This window comes from Anoplopoma fimbria, chromosome 20 (assembly GCF_027596085.1).
Source record: "Anoplopoma fimbria isolate UVic2021 breed Golden Eagle Sablefish chromosome 20, Afim_UVic_2022, whole genome shotgun sequence".
NCBI classification, from domain to species: Eukaryota; Metazoa; Chordata; class Actinopteri; order Perciformes; family Anoplopomatidae; genus Anoplopoma; species Anoplopoma fimbria.
Genome location: NC_072468.1, coordinates 8,630,496 through 8,651,777, shown reverse-complemented (window position 1 = coordinate 8,651,777; position 21,282 = coordinate 8,630,496). Strand labels below are relative to the sequence as shown.

The window sequence follows — 21,282 nt, the reverse complement described above, 5'->3', positions numbered from 1 at the left end:
ATGCGGATCAGCCACACAGACAGACAGGCATCGATGTAGTGGTGCAGAGATAAGACCTGAAGTAATACTAACGTTCATTCTATAATGATGAATCAAAAAAATAAAGGTAATATTGCTAATGAAAATGTTAAAATGAGTCACTCCATGTTGTCATAATACAAGTGTCCTATCAATAATCTTTGCAAAAGATAAGCTGCTAAAGCACTCTGCTATGCCATGAATTCACTTTATGGGGAAATACCTAGTCAGTGGCCATCCAATAGTATGAGCATTTTACTGAAATCTGCACTAATCAATATTTTTTACAATGTGTCACATAACGAGGCACAAACCTACAGACAATTTTCACTTGACCCTGCTGTTTCCCTCAGCTCTTTGGAGTCTTTTAGCGTCTGTAAGCTCATTGCTTTGGTTTTATAGCCTTAACTGGTTCACCGCTCTCATCAGCGTAATTTCCAATCATAGCAGGCAGCTGTTCTCAGTGTAAAGAAACTTATGAACCCACCAAAAATACTACAGACAAAGTTAGGGACTATCGTGAACATAGTGGAGCATTTACCAGCTAAAGAGACAGATATTTCCCTCAGCAATTGGTGGAAACCAAAAAAAAGGCAAAAGGAGTGCAAATATTGGGATTTGTTGGGAGGCCAGAAACACATCTCTGAATATGATAATGCTGCTCTATGTCTGCTGGATATGTTTGTTAACATATTTGGTGTTATGTGATTAGGTCATAATATGTACTGTAAGTCTTATACAGCTTGTTCTGCAGCCCCAAACTGTATTAATGCTTCTTTAAATTTAAATCATAAAGGATATATGATGAAAATGGCTAATTTCGATTTCTTAAGCCGACTTTAAAATTGAATAATGCTATCCAGCTACTATATGTTTATGCTCAGCTTGGAACACTGAGGAAAACAATCAACACTACGCAACCACTGTGATACATATACTCAGTCAATAAACCAATTGGTGACTTCACGGTGTACCTACGTCTACTTCTTATATACAGTCTATGGCTAATACCAATCTGTCGTTGTGTTTCCATCCTTCTGTTTATTAGCATCCGTCGGATGACAGCAGAGCCTGTGTAAAGACTTATCTATTCACTGGTAGGCACACAAGCTGTCCTCCGTGGTAAACATCAGGGCACATATTCAGAGGCAGTACGAGGAATGAGATAAGTAGGTGTGTAGTGATGGACAGAGAGGGACAGAAAATATGACCGGCGTCATTTTAAAAGCCTTGATTCAGCCGAGCAGAGCTACCTCTATGAAGCCCCGTGATTCATTAATCGTGTCATATCCATCCTGCATATTTACTGCCAGCAGACAGGGAGCCAGCTTGAGTGATGTCTATTGGATTTTCCTCCCTGGCTTAATATAGACTAAATGGCAGTACACCTCATACCTTGTACTCCTCACACCTGGAGCACTCTGGAACTTGTTAGAATGACATGGAGTAATATCTGGTTAGTTTCATTTAGTGCGCTCAACCTGCAAATGCATTGGACAAAAAACTGCTCCATGACAAAGGCTACAATCTTAGAAAAATCTGCCAAACATACCGTAGAGACAAACATATGGTACAAAAAGGGATTTGACTGCTCTATAGTTCAAGGCCCGTTCAAAACATGCCTGTTCAGAATGGGCCGAATGCTTGGCCTGTGGTGTCGCTGCTTGCCATTTTCCCGAGAACTGCTCCCACAAACAACTTCACACCCAACACTGCGTTTCCCTTAGACCTCAGCAATACACCTGTCTTTACATTGTTGCGTTACATACCCCATGTCGTTGCTGCTAACAGTCAGAAACACCAGAAAAACAGTCAGGGGCAGACTTTACCGTTTAGGCAAGGTAAGCAACCTGAACATGGTTTTCCCTCAAGCAAGGGACCCCTAACAGCTGTGCTGTACTATTCTAACTTATTGTACTATTGTGATAAAATATAATAGTATTTACACTATGATTACGATTACACTATGATGCATTGTTATTTATTATACTTTCGAACATTATAAAATGAAAGCTCATGAGAAGTTAAGTAAATTTAGGTAGCCTACATTGAGCTACATAATGCCCCTCTTTAACTTTTTACTTGGAATTCAATTTTGAATGCATGACTTTTACTGTGCGATATTTATAGTTTCACTACCAATGGTTAATAGTTTGACCTCAGAAAACAAGTTTTGATTAGGCCTTCTTCTTCTAACACTGCCTTAACCAACATTCCCAGTTAGAGAAAGGGTGAAAAGTAAAGCAAAACAAAATTTGCCTGCCCCTGAAAATCCCTGTTACTCGTGGTCAGAAACTTTGGTTAAATACACTTAGCAGAGGTCATTTTTCAAATAGGAGTATAAGTTGCTTGTTTTGACATAACCGCAACCGTCATATAAAATAAGAGCATGGACTTAATTAGTGGAGGTATCTTGCTGGCGCTATTAGTGTTATAAGTTATTATCAGGCGGGGAAATACAGACTTACTCCCGGGGGAGAAACGGTGGCCGTTCGGAACGTGTTGGAGTGTGTGATGTTTGTTTACATTCCATCTATTATCATTTCTATCCTTTCCTAGTTTTTCTCATTTGTGTATGCTTTAGAACTTACTGAGCATCCTTGACATGAAAGGGGCCTCTATTTAGTATGGGGACATCAAATACTGACCAATGATTTTCAATCCAAAATGCTTAAATAATTTCTTCTGCATTAAAATGCATGTTCCCATTTCCATGAATACATTCGGTCCAAACGCCCACAGTGGATGTGGTTGGAGAGGGACTGCATAAATAGTCATGCAAAAATGCATTCAAGGTCACTTTGCTTTGACAGTCATGCTACAAGTCTGCTCCAGCTTTTGCTTCCTCCATCATGCTTTCATCATGCGGTAATAATTGCTGTGCACGTAGTAATGCAGCACATACACATGCATACACACGGACACACACACACACACACACACACAGAGTGAAAGAGATAATCCCTATCGGGCTGATGAGTCAGCAGCCTGCATCATCCTACGCTTTTCATCTTTCCATCTCTGTCTGTCTCTCTATCTCTGTCTGTCTGTCTGTCTGTCTCACTCTCTGCCTGTTTCTCTCTGTCTTTACCACAGTGAGGGTGAGTGCTTTTGCCAGACTGTGAGACAAACTGCACCGTCACTATCATTTAAGATCTACATAGATAGTTGACCCTAAATCTACTGTAGATCATGTCCCAATAAGATTACAATAACAAAATGAATGTACAAGAGCTTACAGCTGTAATTACTTGCTTTTGGGCCTGTCAATCAAACAGGGGTTTCATGCTAAGATGTTGCTTTTCTTTGTCTGTTTAGCTATGACGGCCATTGCTGCCCATGATAAACACTGCACACAGGAGGATCTTTTTGAGTGTTATGAACCATATTGATAAAACATTTCATGAAGTCACCACTCTATGAATCACCAATGCACCTAACAGTGAACTGATATTAGGTTTCTTGAAAATGTGCCCGATAAAGTCTTGAAGAAAGAAGAAAGGGAGACGGAGAAAAGAGGCAGAGAGGCTCTGTTCTGATTGAGATGCTGAACATAAACTCAGCAGGATCTCCTGACTCACCCGTCTCTCACCACCTTCCTCCTCAATTATTCATGATGTGTGAGTGTGAGTATGAAAGAGAGATAGTGCATGGCAGCTTGATATGGGGCCCTTCTCAAGCGCTAGCACACACAAATAGTCACGCTGACTAACAATTACAGCACTTGCATGCTTGGAACGATATCCGGTATGTAGCAAATTGTATCATTAATATGTTATTACCTGTCAGTACTGTAATAGTAAAATTATCTTGATGTGTAAAACTGTTCTCAAGCCAGGGAAATACTACATTCAGGTAAGCCATATTATCCAGGATTTGGTAATAATTACTCAAAGCTGCACTCATTCATGTTTTTCATATTAATAATTGATTAAATGACATGTGTAACGGGAAAGGATTTGCTTGTAGAGATGAACCAACAGAGATTAAACCCCCAGCTCTGCAGTTCCCCTCAGCCTTACTGAGCGTTTTCACATCTTCCAGCTCATTGTTGTGATTTTTGTGACCCACAAATTTTCTGTTTTGGTTCACTTTTACCAACATCCTTTGCACCAGGAAGCGGCAAATGAATACTAATATGACTATGTGTCTGCTGAAGGTATCAATAAGCAACTGTTTACAGTGCTGCCCGCAGTAACATCCAAGTTGCGTTAGAGACATAAATACGATTAGTGCAAACAAAATAAACATAGTAGAGAAGATTACTGGCTTCCTGCAACATCGTCTACAAGATATGTGTTATAACTAAATCTATTCTCGCTCTTAAATGATGTAGCAGCCAAACTTGAGGCGGTAATACTCTTGTACTGTTGTCCCACTATGACATTTCTGTGTCCTCAGTGACAGCACACAGAACATGTCCCTTATGAAAAGCCTGGGGAATTTTTAATCTGTTGCACAAGGTTATTCGTGACATGAGGATAACAAGTGCCACTACACATTTTTACATTACTTTCTTACACACAGCCGCATACACTCGCTGTAGCAAGAGGTTGAGCACACAAGCCTGCTCCCCTGCTCTAATTTACAAGCACAGCACCTGAGCCTTCATTGTGCAGCGCACCGAGAAAAGAGAGGGGTACCATTGGTTTGACGTGTTCACCTCCCTCTAAAGTGTGTTTGGGTGGTTGTAAAATTAGAGGGAGGAGATACAAGAGAAAAGGACACCTGTCTGAGTGTGAGGCGCTTGTTAATAGGCATACATGCAAACATGAAATACACATCTACACAAACCGACAGACAGTCATGCTCTACGCTTCAGAATGCAACCTCCTATGAGTCAGCGCTCTGTTTGAAAGAATGTATGTAAACAACATGCAGCCTCATCTGTTATGCATGCAATGTCCGGCGCAATTTTCACAAACTGAAATCGTACCGTGCTACAAGATGACACTGGGGAGAATCACTGTCTCAAAAACAAGCAGCAATGACTAAATCCTGTGAAGCCAAAGCTTGTTATAGCTTATCATTCCACACCAGAGCCCTATTGTTTTATAATTTTTTTTTTTAAAACACATAAAAGAGTTGCATTCAAGTTACATACTCCTTCGTAATGATTAACATGGCCAGTCGGGTCATGCTCTGCTTCTACTATTTCTATCTCTGGAGAGCATCTCTTTGCCGGTGATGTCACTGAGCATGCATCAGGGATATGGTACCTTGTTTATAGTGATTTTTCTTGTTGCTGAGCTGTGAGGTATAAAATACGCTTCTTAGGTTTATTGTCATGAAGGCGTATGTCACTCAATGCAATCCTATGGCTCTTTTATGTCTTTTTAATTGCTTTCAGATTAGGTCTAGCGGAGAGGTACAGTATGTATGAGACTGCAGATGTGCAGATAGTACTCACTAGTGTGACAGATTCATCCTTGGTTTTTGCTCTTTTTATGGGATTTACTGATAATAATAAAAACATTAAATAATGTGGGACTTATCACTTAACAAGACGACAGGCTTAAGGAATGTGTGAAAGTACACCATAGCTGTATGCTTTATAAAGATAAGACCAAAGTACTAGATGAAAAGTAATGCTGCTAGCATGGCTAAAAACACATAAATACTATCAGCATGTGTAGTTGGTTTCTTCATTGAACGTGGGAACTGTGGTTTATTTTGAGCCAATCCCACTTGCACCGCCCTCACTGACAATTTTCCGCACCAGCCAACAATAGTCCACAACAAATGCACTCCTGGATGAATTGATTTGACATTTGCCAGAAAATATGGTGCACAGCTCTTTTAAAAATGAAACTACATACTTGTGACCTATTTTTAAAGATATCTTCAGTAGGAACCAATGGGTTTGGAGCTGAGTGCCAAATACAGGGGAGGGAAAGCAGAATGTATTGATTGACTAATGCATTGTTGATTTTGGGCATTTTATTTACTGTTTCAAGCGACTATAAGGAAATGATTGAATGATGCCAGACCTGTAAAGGCGTCCCTTCAGCAGGTGAACCCGAGGGCTCGTATCGATCAAGATCTTCTACTCTCACCCTTTGGACTCATGTGCTCTATTGACCTCCTCCACAGTGTCAGATACTAACTGTCACTGAATACCACATCAGGCTGCCCTGCAGCTTCTGCCACACCCAATAGACAGGACTCTTGAGATTTTGAATAGCAGACTTTAAAATGTCAATAACTGAAAGTGATATCAAAATTACGCAGTGCAGGACCCGCATCAGCATATACGCAAGCCTGGATGACGCACATGCAACTTTTTTAAACCTCCCAAGAAGCATCAAAGGGGGCATGTCAAGGTGGTTGCCTAGGAAACAGGCTTTCATATTTTCAGTGGCATCAAAGATGCAGTAAAAGTCCCTTGAAATCATATTCAGTGGTGCAAACTCCCATTTCAACAAACTGATAAGGGTCATCCAGACAACGGCAGAGGTATGTGAGACATAACAGCTTTAACGTAGCTGGAAGATTTCACTCTGATTTCATGTTTTATATAGATTGAGATTTAATAGGTGACTCCTAAACATGGGGATCAGTTTTCTCAGTAAGCACTTTTTTCTATTTGTAAGAGTGCAGATTGCAATGCCACGCTGCATGAGTGATGCCTTGTTGAGCTACACGGACCATGACACAGAGCTTATTTATAGCTCCTCTCAGCCTCAAGCAACATACAGGGGGAAGGAGGGAATAAAATACCCAGAATGCACTCTGTCCCTGCGTAGCGTACCACCAATGTGGTGTGGCAGCCAAACAAAAAGGAAGCCATTAGAATCCACACACTGTGGAGGATGGAAGTGACATCTGAGGGGGGGAAAAGCTGGCATCCCACACAATGCTGCTGCTATTGCTGGTGGACACAGATAGCAGCGATGTCCTCATATACACGCTTTAGCTTTCAGCGACATTTCACTCAGCTATTGGTGGAGCTGAGGGTTTGTCTGCTGCGATGCGGCTCATGGAGAGAAAATCCCACATTCTTTGGGTTTGTATGAGATTTGAAAAGTGTGGGGTGTCCAATTGCAATCTTTTCTATTAATTTTGCTAGACTAACTCATCAATCAATCAATCAATAAACGTAACTGATATCAAAAGCTATGTGAGTGAGTACAACTGAAGGCAAACTGCCAAGCCAGCGTACAAGCAGCAGCGAATAACATACAGGCAAGCCTGCAGAACACACACTCAAACTGTTCATATTTTTCTAAAACGGATACTAAAATGTACCAATAATGGAGATGTGGTAAAATGGAAGAGCTTCACACTTACAGATTAACACCAGTGAATTTACCAGTCTTAGCTCTTTACCTACATACATTTTTAGATTTGTGAATGTTTTTCCTATCCTTCATTTCCATAAAGTGTTAAAAAATCCAGAAGCAGTTCATTACCTGACTTAAGTTGTAAGGGCTGTTAGTGTTACATACAGCTTTTTATACGGATATGATTAGAAAAACACAGTGGCATGGTTTGCAAAATGATTAACTGTGAAAACATGATGTTTTTTCTTAAAGAAACTTGGTGTAACTAGCTTAAGCAAGGGAGACTGGAAAGCTTGGCAAAACTTAGCTAGCATAGAAGCGCTTGTACTTCCTGGCTTGGCCGTTGCTAGCCTAGCTAATACTAGTCAGCTAGCTAACAGCTGTGTGTTCCCTGTATGCTAGTTGGACTCACCTGATGTAGTGTGTCATTGTATAAACTGCCATTGGCAGCGTATTTCATGTGTCTTTTTCCCCTATCTATTTTGCAAGTTATTTTGCAAGGGAACCATCGCTGCACCAGGAGCTTAAGGTGTCGCTCTGTCGTACTGTTAAGCTAGCAAATTGCGTTAGCATGCAATTTGGGGAAGAGAAAAGAGCTTTCTACTTAAGCCTCAGAAAAAAACAAATAAAAATATTTGAAAATTCCCAGATATTGAATAAAAAACAGTCACTTCCTATAAATACTCCAATTGTCCATCTTATTGCCTACAACTCCAATGTATGCTAAACGTCGCTCTCAAACAAAGAAAAACAAATCTGCCAAATTGCAGACATCCTTCTTCCTTAGCGCACCTGTCAGACATCTTTTCCCATTTAAGCTACATTCATCCCATCCTCTCTAGCTCCCTTCATCCTTTGTAAGCTGTTCACCTCCCATGCAACTTTGTATCCCCCCTGTCTGAAAAAAATAATAATAATATGGCTCATGGCTGGTGTATTTCTGTTGGGTACAAGTTCTGCCCTGAGGAGACGGAAACAGATATCACCTTGTATGAAGACACATTTGTGGATTGCTAAGCTTCTTTTTCTGGCAGGGACAAATTTGTATCTGTTTGGATGCTAAATTAAGCCGAAAATAAGCATGGGAGGGGAGGTTGGGAAGCAATAAAGGGGTCTTCCCCCCATTAGCTGCAGAACTATAAAAATAAACCATGCCCTATATGCTTGAGATCATTTCCACCCTCCATTTAACTCAAACCTTTCAAACGAAAAATATGGAATAAACTCCTGAGAACCTACTAAAAAGGAGCAAAACTATTTTTAAAAAAAATCAAAAATAAACTCCTAGAGCTTCAGAGTCAGCTGCATAGATGAAGAACGCTTGAGCCAAGTTATTCCTAGGAGTGTCTAGCGTTTGCATGAATGAGTAATCAAATAATCTAAGTAAAAAAAAAAACACCTCACTGTGCTGCAGGTCCGGAGGTCAGGCATCATTCATGACTACCACTAACATATTAACACTGTCAGAAATGGGAACCAATGCTGTGTGGGAAACAAATGGACACATATTCCAAGTTTATCAGAAAGCCCCTGCATGATTCTTGAAATGTCTTAGATGCAGGACAATTAAGCCAAATGAAAAGCGACTGAGCGTTCACTTAATGACCCAAACAGTGAATGTCCAATGATAGTCCCTCTCAGAGAGGCTGTCGCATAACTTTCAAAACAACCTACCTAAAACTACCTAAACGTTCCCACAGGGTTCCTTGTGTCTGGTGGTTCAGTCAGTGGAGGAAAACTCTTTTGTGACACTTTTTTTTTATTGCAAAGTCGGGGCCTGAGGCAGAACTGCAGCAGTCGGGCGGAGTAATAAAACAGCAGGAAACCTGAGCCTCTCTGCATTATTAATATGCAGCCTGGGTGTAGACAAGGCCCTTTAATGTTTGAGCTGCTGCTCTGCTGCTTACCTGCATACCAGGACACAGGACTGTTTACCTACATTTTATGTATGTTTTACTCCCATTTAAAGTGCAATAAACCCCCCGCTGACACAACTGCACTGTAATATTAATAGTTTTATCCTTAAACTAGCAGGCCCAAGAGCATTGCTACATCAAAAGAACATCAGAAAAAAGAACTGAGAGGCATTGGAAGAGGTGGGAGGTATTAAGAAAGGAGAAGCCAATCCATTGGAATCGGCTGCTCAGATTCAGTGTTGATAATGGTCTAATAGCAGCTGTATGGGGGGTCCTTGTCACAGCTCGTTAATCTGGACACACACGGTTGGTAGGACAGTCCAACTCCCACACAGTGTTTTACATTAGAGAGGCATTCTGGGCTTTCATGGATGCCTGCTGTGAGATAAGCACTGCGGTGCATGCTGAGCCTTCTCACCAACATCCTTTTGCTTTCCATCCATTCACTGCGACTCGCCATTTGGCAAGCACCACACAGAATCCTCACAGAGTAGTAGGGAGGAAGGAGAAACAGAGCAGGAGAGTGGTGGTGAAAAGACAGAGACCTATTAAAGGAGCAGAAAGACAAGGCGTTTCTTCTCTCCCTGTATTGTGACTCATACTTAAACTGTTTGCAACATATTTTTTTTCCAGAGCAGTTGCAGGCAAATTCTAAGGAGATTATTCTTATTTTTTTTACAAAATAGGGATACAGAAGACACATATTGCTACTCACTGAAGTTAGGTTTTATAACCAAAAGCTCTGGAGCGGCTGGATTTTATTTTGCGTGGTACAAGATGCAGGACACAAGATACTGCTATATATGCAACCAAACGAAACCTTACACTATGAAAGGATTTACTAACTGCAATACAACTCATGAGGTATACCGCCTACAATGTCCATGTGAATACGATATTTCTATGTTTGGAGAACAAAAAGAGAGCTGAAAGAGAGAATCGATGAACATAAATATGCCATTCACACAGGAAGTGAAGACTATCACATAGCCAAGCATTAGAAACAGCAGCCTCAGTGTAACCCGGACTCACTCAAAGCAGAAGGTATAGAGTTCAGAGAATGTCTAAGAGAGGAAAAGAAACACTAAAGAAACTACTACGAAGCTGGATTTGCTAACCCTAAAGATATTGATGCTTTGTTAGAAATGACCTAATTATCCTGCACCTGTGTCAATTATCTAGTAGTACCCTGATTGCATACACCTGGAAGCTGACAGCAGCCTTGGTATACCTGTTAACAGTCACATGTTTTTACATGCCCTAAAGAAGCTAAGCCCAATCCACAAGGATTTTGATTTTTTGTGTGCCTTGGTATTTATTTGGTTGTGACTTATATTAACCAAAACGCTGAATTCAAGTCTAACCTATCCCTTTTTTGGTCACAAGATATTGCTTATTAATGTGTAAAGACAAAATGGTATTCAATAGAAATCTTGACCAGTCAAGGCCTATTTTACTGATCTATGTCAATAAACCTCAACTAAAACGTTGATCCTTTCTGTATTTTCAACTCACTGCGCTCTGACAGCAGCAGTCATAAAGGTGTTGAAGATGTCCCGCTGCTGCCTGTTTAAACACTGGAAACCTGTCCTAACACACAGGAGTGTAACTGTGAAGCAGCATGAAGGAATAACTGGCAGCAGTTCCAATGAATATATCCACACTGACAGCATTTTTTTTAAACTTTTTTTCAGGCTCGCAAAAACAAAAACGTGAGAACTGTATTTTAACTTCAATGTTTTATTCATGATAGGAGTGAAGACAGGCTGTTCAAAGGTTCCTTTAGAAGTGTTTCTCACACAGTATTTCCAGACTGACAGTCCATGGACACGACAGCTTCCGCTTTAAATACTTTCTACACATCTAAATACCTTCAGCAAAAACACAATCTCAAAGACAATCAATGACAACGGAGCTGCTAAGAACTTAAAAGAACATTTCAAAATTTCTCTTCTTTGGTAATTGATATTTCCAATGGTAAAAGCTACTGCAATTTTAAGCCAAGTGTCTACACGGCTGAGACTGTTCAGTTATGTAATTGTTTTTTACAGAGATGGATGAGAAGGTTGATGCCACCAGATTAAACAAGTGAGATACAACGTGTTAAATTGTGATAATTTGGAGTGCTGGTTTTGTTTGCATGGACAGAGCCAGGCTGCTAGATTACCAAACCTGCTATGGCAAAGGCATAAACCGCCTTTATCTGCCTCTGATTGGCTGGTTCTTGTTGCCTTCGTTGGTTTGATTGGTTATGTTTAGACATAAGGAGTGAGATTGGTTAGGGATGTTTAGGTAAGCCAATCAGAGGCAGAGTTGAAAAAAAGAAAAGTATCGTAGCCAGGCTAGCTGTTTCCCTGTTTCCAGTCCTTATGCTAAGCAAAGTTAACCGGCTGAAGCTTCATATTGTGTGTTCTATCTCATCTAAGAGAGCTTATACGCCCAAAATGTCTGATTCCTTTAAACACAATAAAAAAATGTTAAGCTATATAATATTTTATAGTATTGCCTTATCTGGATGTGTAGGCTGTTACAGTACGTAAGCAGGGCTGGTCGATAATTCAATATGATAATTTATCCTCTTTCAATAGAAACATATTTAGAGATAGAGCAATACACAATTGTGTCGTCTAAATAAATAACAACATGCACACAGTAACACATATTTCTAAGAAAAACACATTATTTTACACAAAAGTTCTCAATTAAATGAGAAAATACACAGTAGTTTTCATTTATCAAGTTAAATCAAAAAAGAAAGTACGCCATATTTCATAAAGACTATGAATTTATTGATTTGCCAGAAAACATGCTATATCATTCTATGTATCGTTATCGAGATATGATATGACCTATATATCGTGATAGAATATTTTTTCCTTATCGCCCAGCCTTATATGTAAGACAATAAAAATGTGTCAGATAGAGACTTGCAGAAAATTACTTGATCACTAAGACACATGGAACTTTACTTCTCCCCTCCCCCCATTCAGGGAGTCAGTCTGCCTCTCAAATATGGCAACACATTGATGGTGACTCATATTGTGGTAGCAGCACCTTAGCAGCCAAAGGGGACTCTGCACGCTCTTTATGTTTCTCATCGCTTACCCTCCTGCCTCCTCCCCCATCACCAAACACACACTCCCACTGTCTCTCTCTGTCTCTCACACACACTCACACACACACACACACACACACACACACACACACACACACACACACACACACACACACACACACACACACACACACACACACACACACACACACACACACACACACACACACACACACACAGCAGGTTGTGTATCCTGCATTTGCTCTGAGCAGAGTATAATCGCATCTCCGTGTTAAAAAACCCGTTAATTGGAATGACTAGATTTAGAGCGGCAGCAGAGCTGGTGATAATTATTGCAGAAAAACACAGACAGAATCTGAGCCATGTTCCTTATATGATAAACAATATCAGTGTGGTTTTAACACAGTGAGGGAGGCAAAATTACGGCACACATTTTTGGAAAAAGATAACCCTCAAGCTATAAAGTGTCTTAACAGCCGGAGGATTAAGGGGTTGGGGTAACATGAGCAGCGGTAGATAGAGATGGAGGCGATTAGGAGCAGGAGAAGTGGGGCCTGTCTTCAGAAACAGAGCCATCTTCATTTGGCAGACATTCAAACCCTGTTACACCGGTTCTATAGCTGCGTCCCTCTGGGCCACAGATACCCGGCATGTCCTCTGATCCAGGCTCCCAATGTTTGGATTCACACTGAGAAGCAGCTCAGAGAGAATGCTGCCTTCAAGTTCTCATTGTAAGCCCCTATTTCTGAGTCAGGAAAAAAATTGGAAATGGAGCTTGTCGCACATTCAGTTGCCTCGTGGAGGAAGTGATAACAAAAAGGGCCCATTGAGCAGAGTGATCATTTGGCAGCTGCTGTTTTTAAGTGAGGTATCCAGCAGCGTAGAGCTTCACTGTCCTGCAGCAGCAGAATGAAGTTTGCAACAGGCTCGTAATTGACAACTCTATTGATGCATTTGTCAGATGTTCTGTGATCAACCAAGTCCCGTAATAGGAGTCATTTGCACACTTACATGTTTGCATGTACGTCCACATGACAAAAAGGGGGCCCACTTGTAAAAACACAGAACTACAAGTGATGAAAAACTGAAGGTTCCTTTAATTATAACAAAAATGCGTTTACATTACAGCACAAAACCGGAAGAGGGTACTGTTGTAACTAAACGCTTTACTCTTCCTCATTTCGTGTCACTGACAAAAACTGCCAATCTTGTTAGCAATGGGTGCCTTTGTTCGCAGTAATTATCCTAATGCTAGCCCATTCAGACAGCAGACTCACAGCTGCACCTCCTTCTCCGCCTGCTTCGCCCTGCTCCTATCTAAAAAGGGGGAAAAAAGACACTCACTTGTATCCTCATTCAAAGTCCTTCTTTTTCTTTTTTGGGGATACCGCCAACGGCATGTGGCAAACTTTTGCAACTCTGTGTATGTGAAGCCGCACACGCATGCACACATGCAGCCAGTAAGCTATCAATAGCCTTCTGTAAGACACACTCAGGCCGTGTGTGGCGTCAAGCAATCTGTGCCGCTGCCTGAGCTCTAATCTTTTAAGAGTTTAGAGGACTTCCGATCTGTATCGCAGTCATCTGTCAGGCTCCTAAAATAAATGGCAAATGTGTGTTCTAGAGACACATAAGCACTTCTGTGCTACTACTGGGTTTGCTTCCTATAGCCTTTACTTGTCCATAGAGTTGGCAGTTTTTCACTGTGAGGACACAAACAATTTGGTCGCAGTCCGCAATCCTGAACCTTAAAGGGAAAAATCACCACCTTTTATGTGGATGTCCAATCAGCGGTAAATGTTGGTAAATGTTTTCAATTGAATCAAGAATTTCCTCAGTGCGTAGTACCTTGATAGAAAAAATGCTGAGTTCTCCTGCTGCAACATCTGTTGTATATTATTTTACGTAACAGTAATGTTGTTGGAGGCAAGGAAGAACTACTAGTTACTAGTATACTAGTATACTCTAGTTGCCGAGTATAAATTGGAAACTACAACCAAGACGAGCATGGCAGAGAGGGCAGTTGACCATTGAGTGACGCTGAATGAATTGAAATTGGGCTTTTATTGTGAAAGGTAAAAACGGAAGGAGACGCTGTAAGGTTTCACACTGGTTCGTCTTACGAAGCATCCTTGTTTTTATTTTATAACCTGCATAAGTTAAAGTGCAACTCGGCTACACTATGTTTTGGGTGGGTGTCAGTAGCTTGCGTGCAATGCATCCTGGTACATGGAGGCTTTGTCGGCAAGGCTTCGCAATCAAAAGAACTGGACTCCCTCAACAATTATAGCTCGCACTGAGGAATTTATTGCTTCAATTGACTACATTTACCATCAACACTGAATGGACATCCAGATACAAAGGTGGTGAATCTTTCCCTTTAACCAAACTGTCTCTAACGGCTTTTCAGGCACAGGTTTGTTTTAGGGTATAAAACAAACGAATATAACCAAGAGCTGCCTGCATAACTGCAGAAGAGATATATACGCTGAGAGACAATCCCCATGCATTAAAAAAAGAACTGTCTCTTTCTACCTGCATCACAGACGTTTCTATTTATGGTGCATTTGGATGCTTAAAGACCTAAAGGCTCTCTGATTTGATCATTTTATCATTTTATCTATCTCTGTGGGGGCTTTGGGGTCACAGCATGAGGAGCTTACTGCCCTGCTGCTCTCTGGATGTCACTTGAACTAGATATGCTGAGCAACACACATTTGGCTGTCAGAGGAACAATCCATAAGAGATTATTTTAAGGTCAGGGACACGAATCTGTCGAGACCTGCATGGGTTTAGGACAAAGATAATAGAACAAATGAATCCTCTAATTGTTGTAGTGTTTGGAAACGTTGTTGTTAAGTTAATGGATGTCTCATGCATGATATTGTTGTGATAACGCTGGTCAGATTGGCCAACCACAATATTTAATGGTCTTCTCAACCGATCGGTGGAGCTCACTTTGGGAGTGACAAATAACCACCATCTTAATTGATCTGCTACTGTCACATTTCAGCCTGAATGTCAGTGGCAGCTTTCTTTAGATTAAAACAAGAAACCCAAGAATATGGAATTCAAAAAAGGATTTAATAAGTAAGAGGGAATAGAATAAATTATATAAATATAATTAGAATATGTAAATTAAGTTGATAGGAGACAGAATGTTCATGAGCCAAACATGTGACTGTGTGGTTGATATATGTGCAAACAACAGAAATGACCCATAGTGAAGGCAGACCACATTAGCATGATGGGAGATCTTAGAACATGAGCTTAGTTATGTGGAATAAGAGCTTAGTTTTGAAGATGACTCATCAGTTAAGGAAAATATGATGATAAAAAAAAAAGAGCTGGACTTTGGTTGGCCCCAAGCAGCACAACAGGTAAATGTCAGCTGGGGAGGAAATTACATTTCCTGTCGGACAATATCCCTGAGGCAGTTCCTCTAAAGTGACGTTAATTCACCTTTCACATATTTCGGCAAGCCCTTTACTGATGAAGCGGCTCACTGAAGTGACCAAGCAAACCTTTACTCTGCTTAAACTGAAGGACTTTCCATTTAAATGAACCCAAGAGGCATTTGGCTTAACTAAACTGAGCGGCAGCTGTCTGTTTCGGCATCCAACTATAAAGCAGGGAATCTCTGTATGTGTGTGACTTGATACGTTACCAAAAGAGTACACAAATATGGTTGCGGTATTAAAATGCATAAGGATATGGCAATTAAGTCACATGACTTTATTCCATTGCGGCCCTATGCGATGTGTGTGCGTGTGTTCTTTGCATATCTCGATGACTGTCCTTTTGATCTACTTCATACTTGGCAGGTGTCATGGTGGGGCCCTCCAGATGTGCAGTGTCGAATTTGGTGCAAATCAAACACATGTCATGTTCATTATTAATAAACTTTGAATAGACAAGCGATAGCGTCCATGCAGCAGCGGGAGGCGGAGCTTCAGGGCTCTGCGGAATCACGGCTGCAGCTCACTGACTGCAGTTCACTTTTGCTACTGGATGCAGGATACATTAACGTTTGAACCACTCTTCTTCACTTTCCTGGAGTCATTGAGTGAAGACCGGTTCTCGATAAGGCTGCACGCAGCACTTTGGGGTGCCGAGCAAAATGAGCGCTCAGAACTGTCATGCATTCCAAATGGCCACGACCCCCTGACAACACTGCAAACAGCAATACCGGGATCCCCAAACTGGCACTGCACTTGACCAAACTTGACCATTTCTAAAGTTTTCTAATTAACTGCATCCATGGTACAGTAATTTGGATAAAAACGATGGTAATCGGGTAAAATTAGTAGTTTTACTTTGGAGTTTTCCTCCCCGCATTTAGCTTTAATGTAAGACTGCTCTAACTTCTGCTGAGCTGTGGCCCCTTGGCCTCAATTTGCAATGAAGGGTAACAGGAAACTAAATTTGCGTTAATTTCCCAAAATAATCTTAAGGCAGTTGCTTTCAATACAAAGTCATGTTCATTTGTGAAATGCAAATCGATCAGTAACTAAACAAAAAGGTCAACAAACCGGCTAATTTACGCCCGATTACCGAGCTGTTTATTCTATAGTTCGCTAACTTTAGCTGACCATCATAAGCTAATGTTTTTACCATACCAAGTGAAGCTGTAGAAGCAAAACCTCTGTATGTAGAAAAATATGCAAGAGAGTGTCAACTTGCTGATGGAGTCAACATTTCAATAGGAAGAGGAGTTTGGAGTTATTTCTTCTTTTGAAAGATGCACGTTCTCGCTTGAAGTATACACAAACTGCAACACAATGTGTGAAAGACTTAATTTTTTTTGTTGGTGACTGAGAGAGAGCGATAGGTGGTGGGCAGTGCTTCCTCTGCACTCACAACAACAAAGTTTGGCAAGTGGGCGAGCTCTCCACTTTGTTGTGCTATGATTTAACGCAGTTCATCATTCACTTTTATTTTTCAGTCTGGACATGAACAGACGGGCGGATCGATATCTCTCGCTGGGTTTCAGTTTGCCAACTTGAACTTGTTGCCCTTCTCTTCGGATTTCATACTGAGGAAATGATTGTGACACTAGGACGGCTCTTATCACGTGATGCCACAGTGCATGTCTGGTGTAACTAGGTCATCTGTACAGTAACCTGTTGTTATTGTAATTGCACAAAATCTGTGAAATATAGTTATTACCCAACTGGGAAGGCCAGCATGTGTTCACTAAATATCTGTAAGGTTCAAGTTTAAAGTTTCTCCTTCTTCATTTCTTCTTCTATGGTCTCCACCATAAATTCCTTTGTGTTCTTCACCACAACCCTTTTGGACTAGTCTCCTCAGTGTTATCCTTCAAATACATCCTATTTTTTCTCAAATGTTATCATGTTTTCACCAGTTAATAATGTTTGTCTTTACATTTGTCAATATAGACATTTTTGTGCATTAACATTTTCAAGTTAATGTTGTTAGAAGCACTAGCAGCTAAATGCTGCTAGCTTAAAGATGCTGTACCCTAAGCTAATACTCCCATCTCAGCGTAAATCATTAACCTCCTTTAGCCTGCTTTTCACAAATTAATTGCCAAAGTTCCTTAAACAGACGTATATCCTGCAAGATATAAATCAATGTCAAATAAAATGATAAGGGTGGTTGGGTCTTACTGCGCATATAGGGTTAATGTAAAGCCTTGGACCTGACTAAAATGTTCAGTGACATGTAAGTGAACACAACATGAGCTAATAGAAAAGCTAAACCCTATATTCAGTAGTAGGCTTCCATTTGGTGAGATGCTGCATTCATGTTCATCTGGAGCAAACCCTTTCAGCACCCAAACACTGTTCACCTTCCTAAATATCAATTTCCCTATGTCCACTCACTGTCACAGTGTTTCATTTGTGGGCTTCTGCATCATTATTTGACATTTTAATCATTTTTATTCAAGGTAGCTCACTTGGGTTAATGACTGTAAAATGAAATTGCATCGATCAGTAGATAAATGCTCTCAAGTATGCTGCATATCTACGATTCCTGTTTGCACTAAGCCCTTTTCCAAATGCTTTATAGGCCTTCTCCACATTCCTTCCCAGCGTTTCAAATTGAATTGGCACCCTACCTCCATTATTTCCCTCCCTTGTTCTGTACTAAGCGATAAGCCGACAAATCAACAAATTGCACCAAGACAAAAAAAGTCAGTGATTTATGCTGCAGTGCCACACACCTCTTTGTGCTATCACAGGGGACACAAGCCAAGGCAAAGGCCTGCGTGTTTAGTAACAACACCACTCTTCATATATGCGTTTATCAGCACGTGGGGCAAAATGTGGGAGACAGGCTCAAGTCAGTGGGTCTTAAATGTCTGGTTTTAAGGCTTCGTGGCTCCCTTCTGGTTCCACACTGACGCTCATCTACCGGCATGACAGGGGAAGGAGCCCCCCCCTGCTGTTATTAGGTAATAGGTTTGGTTTGTGGTTCAATTAAAGTCTGAATTAAAGTAGTGGATGCCTCAAGCATAATGCGTGTGTAAGTGTGTGTGTATGCGCATGTGTGATTGTATATGCATGTACATGTGAACACATACTGTGGCTGATGTCTTCCCCCCCCAAGCACATTAACACACACTGGAGGAAGGGATGGGGGGAGGCAACCGTCATGGCTGTGGTGCGTGGCCTAGTTGTACATGATGAGGACGGATGGAGGGTTGAAAGGACACATATATTGATAAAGATCTATAGACCTTTATAGATAGATAGATAGATAGATAGATAGATAGATAGATAGATAGATAGATAGATAGATAGATAGATCACTCACATTCCAGGTGCTTTTTCTTTGGAGGCGTCTGTTCATGTGTGGTGGATTTACACACAGCTCGGGCGACCTCGGATCCCGTCAGGCTGTACTGCGCCGCGGCGATGCGGTCCGTCAGCGTCTGACCCGACATCTTCTCTCTACGGGGAGTCAAGCCTCGACTACTGAACGTCCACTTCTGGTCCTACCCCCCGAACCCCCCACCCGAACCCCCTCCCCTCCCCTGCCCTCCACGGACACACACCTAAAAGGAACTACCGGGCCTCAGTAATCCCAGCTGCCCTCGAAAGCACCGCAGAAGCACAGCACTTGAAGAGAAATAGCAGGACACTTTCTACAGAACTGCAAAATGATTCGAGTTGCATAACAAAACCGGAATTGGCTGATTCCCGGTCAGTGGCGTTGGATCCGCTTGCGTTTCTGGAACAATCATGAACTGACTTTCTTCCCTGAGGACCAGTATCCTTTAAAAAAATATATATAGGCAAATGGCTAAATAAGCGCAAATATCCAACTGGAAAATCCTTCTCCAGGTTTTTACATCTAAGCTTTTCCTTTTATTTTCGATCAGTTTCTCACAGTTCCGTGTTCTTTGTCGGCCAGCCTCCCTGACAAAACGGTCCTCTCCGGATGATGCGTGTCGCTGCCTCCCCCCCTCCCTGTCTCCCTTCCTCCAGCCTCCCGGATAATCCTCACCACCACCAGTCCGACGGTCCTTGTGTATCAGCGGGGCGTGCAGGGGAACATCAGGTCCTGGATGGCATCATCATCATCATCACCATCATCATCATCATCATCATCCCCCCACCATGCAGTGCAGCGGTTTTTCCTCCTCCTCTTCCTCCTCCTCCTCCTCTTGAGCTGGGTGCTTCCTCTCTGCTGCGGCCCACCTTCAGCCTGAAAGCCCCGGAGATGCGCGCTTCAGCCCGGGGTCGTTGGATGGCGGAGCTCCTGCTGGATTTATATCCTCTTGTTTTTTTTTTTCATTATTCATTTATTTAGATTTCTGGACCCCGCCCCGCCCCCTTTACTGAGTCAGGTGACGCAGTATTGCTAACCCTGCTGCTGCCTCTCTTCATCGCGAGAGCTGGGGAGGAGACGAGAGCTGGGTGGAGGTTGTAGATGGGTGAGGACATTAAGGGTTAATATGGCTACTCTACAGCCAAGCTTGATTCACGTCATGCTGCTACCACACTATGAAGGTCATATGGAGCGTTCTGCCTCAGAAACACACAGAAATCATTCAAAACTGCAACCAGTCAGCTTTTGCCGCTGTCCATGGTGCTGATGTGGTTTCCTCTTTAATGGTTTGACATTTGTCTGTTAATCAGTGATTTGCAGGTAGTGGAAGTAATCTGATCAATTAGATGACATTTAGTTCCCAAACACTGTTGTACAATGACAATAAATGAACCTTGTAGCCTGTTGGAAAGAAATTACGGATTCAATAATGTGTAGCCTAAGAAGAATTTTACTGTTGTAGCTGGTTGGTAGAACTAGTTTATCTACCTTATATACAGTTTGCTAGTTTAGTCCAGGGGTTCTCCACCCTGGGATCAGGGCTCCTCCAAGTACATTTTTGTATTCATTTTTTGCCTTTTTTCTAATCTTTGCTTTTTTGTCAAAGATAAAATTAATTTGGCCTCAAACACTTTAAACTACTACTCCTTTTTTTGTAAGGGGAACAAAAAGGTTGGGAACCCCTGGTTTGATCTCAAACAACAAAAAATTAATTTTATAAGTTCATCATATTTTCTTTTTATGTAAGATCTCGATCTGAACTGTAAGCTGTGAACATCAAGTAAAATGTAGATTTCCCTCGCACATTAAAACATATACTCAAGTAAACGAGCAGCTCAAAATTGTAATTACAATAAGTACCGTGTACATAAGTCCATCAGTAAATGTACTTACCAGCACTGCCACACCTTCTGCAGAAAATCTGATGCAAAGCATATCAGTAACCATGGACAGCGACAAAACCTCCGGCTCAATAGGTCTTTATCACAGAGGACACAACATGTCCCAGCAGAAAAAGGACAGGTGTAAAAAATGAAATAAATAACAGATCATTTCCACTTACTGGAATTAGCAACACCTGTGCTTTTTACTACTAAGACAAGTCAAAATGTCTGCAGTGAAAAAGGCCTGTTTGACTTATGCTTGCCTGCTAGTTACCAGTAATATATATTTTCTACCAGTGCGCGCG

General features: G+C 41.3%; 1 protein-coding gene across 1 annotated transcript in view; it reads right to left on the bottom strand.

Moving 5' to 3' along the window:
* snap91a (synaptosome associated protein 91a) overlaps nucleotides 1-19,206 on the bottom strand; it is a 48,493-nt gene extending 29,287 nt beyond the window's left edge. Inside the window, exon 1 of the mRNA XM_054621106.1 lies at nucleotides 19,077-19,206. Within this exon, the coding sequence (XP_054477081.1) occupies nucleotides 19,077-19,206 (130 nt within the window). The remainder of the gene's footprint in view (nucleotides 1-19,076) is intronic.
* Nucleotides 19,207-21,282: the final 2,076 nt, after the last annotated feature.